The sequence below is a fragment of the Octodon degus genome, unplaced genomic scaffold (assembly GCF_000260255.1).
Source record: "Octodon degus isolate 3935 unplaced genomic scaffold, OctDeg1.0 scaffold00230, whole genome shotgun sequence".
Lineage (NCBI taxonomy): Eukaryota > Metazoa > Chordata > Mammalia > Rodentia > Octodontidae > Octodon > Octodon degus.
Window position 1 is genome coordinate 1,273,950 of NW_004524806.1, and position 4,156 is coordinate 1,278,105.

A 4,156-nucleotide genomic window follows, 5' to 3' on the forward strand; every position below is an offset into this window, starting at 1 on the left:
TTTTTTTTTTTTTTTGGTGGAACCGGGGATTGAACTCAGCCCCTTGAGCTTGCCAGGCAAGCGCTAATTGTACTGAGCCATCTCCCTGGCCCCTGTGTTCATCTTTTCTTTAGCTGCCCTATTCTCTTCAGACTGAACCCAGAGATACTGTGACATTAAGCTCTATCTCCATCCTTTTTTATATTTTGAGACAGGGTCTTGCTAAATTGCTCAGACTGGCCTCAATGTTTTGATCTTTCTGCCTCGGCCTCTCAAATAACTGGGATTATAAGTATGAGCCTTGCTCAAAAAACTTTTGCTAATAATGAACATTGCAAGAGAATAAGAGGAAAAAATTGTACACAAAGCTTTTGTAAATAAGGGGAAGAGGGACTGAAAGGAGAAGAGAATAGGAAAAAAAGAAGCAAGATATATCATGTACAGGCACAAATTCCCTATAATGAATGTTCCTCATGTTCAGACTCTCGTCAAGTTCTTAACATAACAAACAAAAAACATAAAGATTCAGAAGTATCTAATTAGCTACTATTAAAACCATAAGCAGGCCGAACATGGTGGTGTATGCCTATAATCCTAGTACTTGGGAGACTGAGGCAGGAGGATCATTGCTAAGTTTGAGACCAGCCCAGGCTACAAAGTTAGCTCAAGGCCAGCTTGAACTGCACAGTGAGACCCTGTCTCAAAAAGAACCCGCCACAAAAAAAAAAAAAAAAAAAAAAAAGCTAGGCAGCATCTTCATTTAGGAGAGCTGCTACCAGCACTTATTCTAAGATCTAAAGATTCTTAGGATGAGATGCTAGGACAGGATGGGGGAAAAGGATGGAAAATAATTGTGCCCACCATCAGGTCATCTGCCACAAAACCAAAAGACACAATATTCCGATCAGTTGTACTTTATAGATTTAAGGAAACTAGAAAATAGGCTCATGTCATTTGGTCAACTGGGAGGGGGTTGGAATAAGATAAGACTTCTACTTCACACATTCATGAAAAAAAATTAACATGAATGAAGCAGAAGCTGGGTATATTAGTGGTGAGCACTTATAATCTCAGCTCTTAGAAGGCTTAGGTATGAATCAGGATTAAAAGTTTGAAGCCAGCTAGTTGTACAGCATGGACAACCTAGCAAGACCTAGTCTCAAAACTTTTAGAAGACTAGCAAAGCTGGGCATGGTGGCACACGCCTGTAATCCTAGTACTCAGGAGGCTGAGGCAGGAGGATCACTATTAGTTCAAGGCAGCCTGGGCTATACAGTGAATTCAAGACTAGCCTGAACTGCATAGTGAGACCTTGTCTCAAAAAAGACAAAAGAAAAAGGGGTGCAGAGGGGTTGTAGCTCAGCAGTAGAACCCCTGGTTTCATTTCCCAATACTATGAAGTGAGGGGAGAGGGAAAGAGAGAAGACATAGACAAACAGAAAAAAGCCTAGGCATAAAATCCAAGACCATCAAGTATTTGAAAAAAATAAAAATATACTCTAATTTGGGGTAGACAGAATTTTGTCACACAAGATCCAGAAATGAATAGGTTTGATCTTCCTCTGTTGTAATTAACAACTATGATATGACCAAAACATCACAAGGTACAATTTAAAGGCCAGAATTAAAGAAAGAAAATTTCTTGCCCTTTGGGAATAATGTACCTATAAGAAACTCTGGGTTCAAAGATCTGTATTAGTGCCATCTCAGCAAGAGGAAGACTCTGGAATTTACAAATCGCTTCACATGGATAGAAAGCTTAACAACCTTCTCCTTATTTTGAAACAATACTCTATGGCAAATAAAATAAACCAAAGTACCTGAAAACAGAATCTCTGACAATCCATATGGCATGGATTCTTTTTAGCTAACTAGCCAATTTAAAACATTTTCAAGGTTAAGCTCGTACAGGTCCCCACTAAACTTGAGGTTTTCCTAAACAATTTGCTTTTTCATTATGTATTTGGTACAGGGTCTCACTATGCAGCTCAGACTAGTAGTGTGCCTCCCATTTTCAGCCTCCCCAGCACTGGGATTAAAGATGTGTACCACCATGCCCAGACTTGGTCACCAGCTCAGCATGCCCAGGAGCAGGGTTGGCGCAGTATGCGGTACCAGGGACCAAACTCTGATCTTGCCTAAATGGCACTTAACGATTTTTATATGCACCCCAACTGAATCTGGCAGACAACCTGCAGGTGGCGAGGCGCTGAGCCCGGGATGGGCCAGGCAGCCTGAACACTTGAGCATCATAGGCATCATAATCTACTTGGATGGGAAGGGCATTCTCAGATTCTTTCGGAGTCCCAAGAGCTGAAATACACAAACATTACAAATTGTCACTCAAACTCATTTTAAAGAGATGTTCACAGGTCTTCAGAATCTGCAAGGAACAAGTAATAATCTACCAATAAAAAAATGGAAAGGATAACAAACCATTAGGTTAAGATTAAATGCATTATATGTCAAAGTAACATTGAAATCATGTAGCGCAAAATAAAGCCACAGGTTGGTAGTATTTTACTCTTCTGTAGTTCACCTTAAAAAAAAAATAACCTTCATATGTTTAGCATTTTAAAACTTTCTACCTAATCCTACAATTGGCCTATGGAAGAAAACAAACAAACAAACACAAACCATCACACATCCAGCAGTTGACAAAACAAATATACGAAGTGATTAAAGAGCCTTCCATAGATGACAAGAGGGAGCTCAGGTCTCCTTGCTTTTCTGCAAACCTTCTGAAGTGACCTTACATAATTCTGTTGCCATGGGTTAGTTGAGTCTTTGTAAAGCAATAAAAAAGATGTCAAAAGATACTCACATGTATCACGGCCATTTTTTGCTTTCTCAGAGGCAGGCTATAAAATTAAATAGATATTTAATCAATCTCTAATTGATAGAACTCATCACAATGTCCAGTATACACACAAATCAGAGCCATGTCTTAACTCTCCTTCTAACTGATGAAAAGGCAGGACACAGTCCTTGAGCTGCCTACCACAGTGTCATGGCCTGGTAGGTCCTCTTTTCTTCACCTTACATCACATTTCTTCTCATAACCCCATCCAGCGGGGGCATGAGCTCCATTTCACCAGACAAGATATTCAACTCAACAGAGAATAAAGGACTTGCCCAAAGCCACACAATTAGCAGGTGGAAGAAGCAAAATCTAAGACCAGACTTTCAGACTCTTGGTCAATCCACAACTACATGTATTCTACCATGGGTAGATCCCACTTGACCCAAACCCTACATCCTTCCTCTTCTATAGCACTATCACTCTTTTACCTCTACCTGCTAGAACTGAGCACACTACAGGTCACCCAATTTGCTGAAATGGAGTATAAAGGTGAAAAAAACAACTGATGTTTGTATCACTTTAAATTATTTTCTTAATAAATAGTTTATAGGACTCTCAAACCTTCTAAGCAGTTACTCAGGTACCCATAACAATAATCACTTTTACTTTTTAAATTATCAAACTGCAGAGAAGTTCCTCCATGGTCCACTTTGCTTAAAGTAGTTCATGAAGGCATAAAATCTTACAAAACAGGAGAAGACTTTTCTCGGCAGAATTCCATCTCTCAGGACCTTATGACTTGAGATGGCCCAGTTTAGGAGTTCTCATATCCCTCCAAATTAATACTTTTCTTATTAGAAGACAAACAAAACAGAGGACAGCTAGGCATGGTAGCACATCCCTGTAATTCCAGCACTTAGAAAGCTGGGGCATGAGGATTGCTGTGAGCTCAAGGCTAGCCCAAGCTACATAGCAAGACCTTTCTCAAAAAAAAGAGGGAGTGGGTAGGAAGGAGGGAGTCAAGAAAGGGAAGAAGGAAAGAAAAGGATGAACACATGCTTCTCAGAGGATGAAATTAAAGAAGTGAATAAATATATCAAAAAATGCTCCACATCACTAGCCATCCACGAAATGCAAATTAAAACAACAGTGAGATATCTCACCCCAGAAAGAATGGCTATCAAAAAGAAATCACCCAACAACAAATGTTGGAGAGGCTGTGAGGAAAAAGGAACCCCTCTCCACTGCTGGTGGGAATGTAGACTGGTGCAACCCTTATGGAAATCAGTGTGGAGACTCCTTAGAAAAGTTGGACTGGAAATCCCCTTTAAACCAGGTATTCCTCTACTGGGCAATTTCCCAGAGGATCTGAAA

General features: G+C 40.0%; 1 protein-coding gene across 5 annotated transcripts in view; it reads right to left on the bottom strand.

Annotated features, from left to right (window-relative positions):
- Depdc5 (DEP domain containing 5) overlaps nucleotides 1-4,156 on the bottom strand; it is a 156,635-nt gene that overhangs the window by 81,259 nt on the left and 71,220 nt on the right. For all 5 annotated transcript variants that reach the window (XM_023705870.1, XM_004645501.2, XM_023705868.1 and 2 more), the window contains exons 18-19: nucleotides 2,804-2,840; nucleotides 2,172-2,292 (exon numbers count right to left, since the gene is read on the bottom strand). In XM_023705870.1, coding sequence (XP_023561638.1) covers nucleotides 2,172-2,292; nucleotides 2,804-2,840 — 158 coding nt within the window. The remainder of the gene's footprint in view (nucleotides 1-2,171; nucleotides 2,293-2,803; nucleotides 2,841-4,156) is intronic.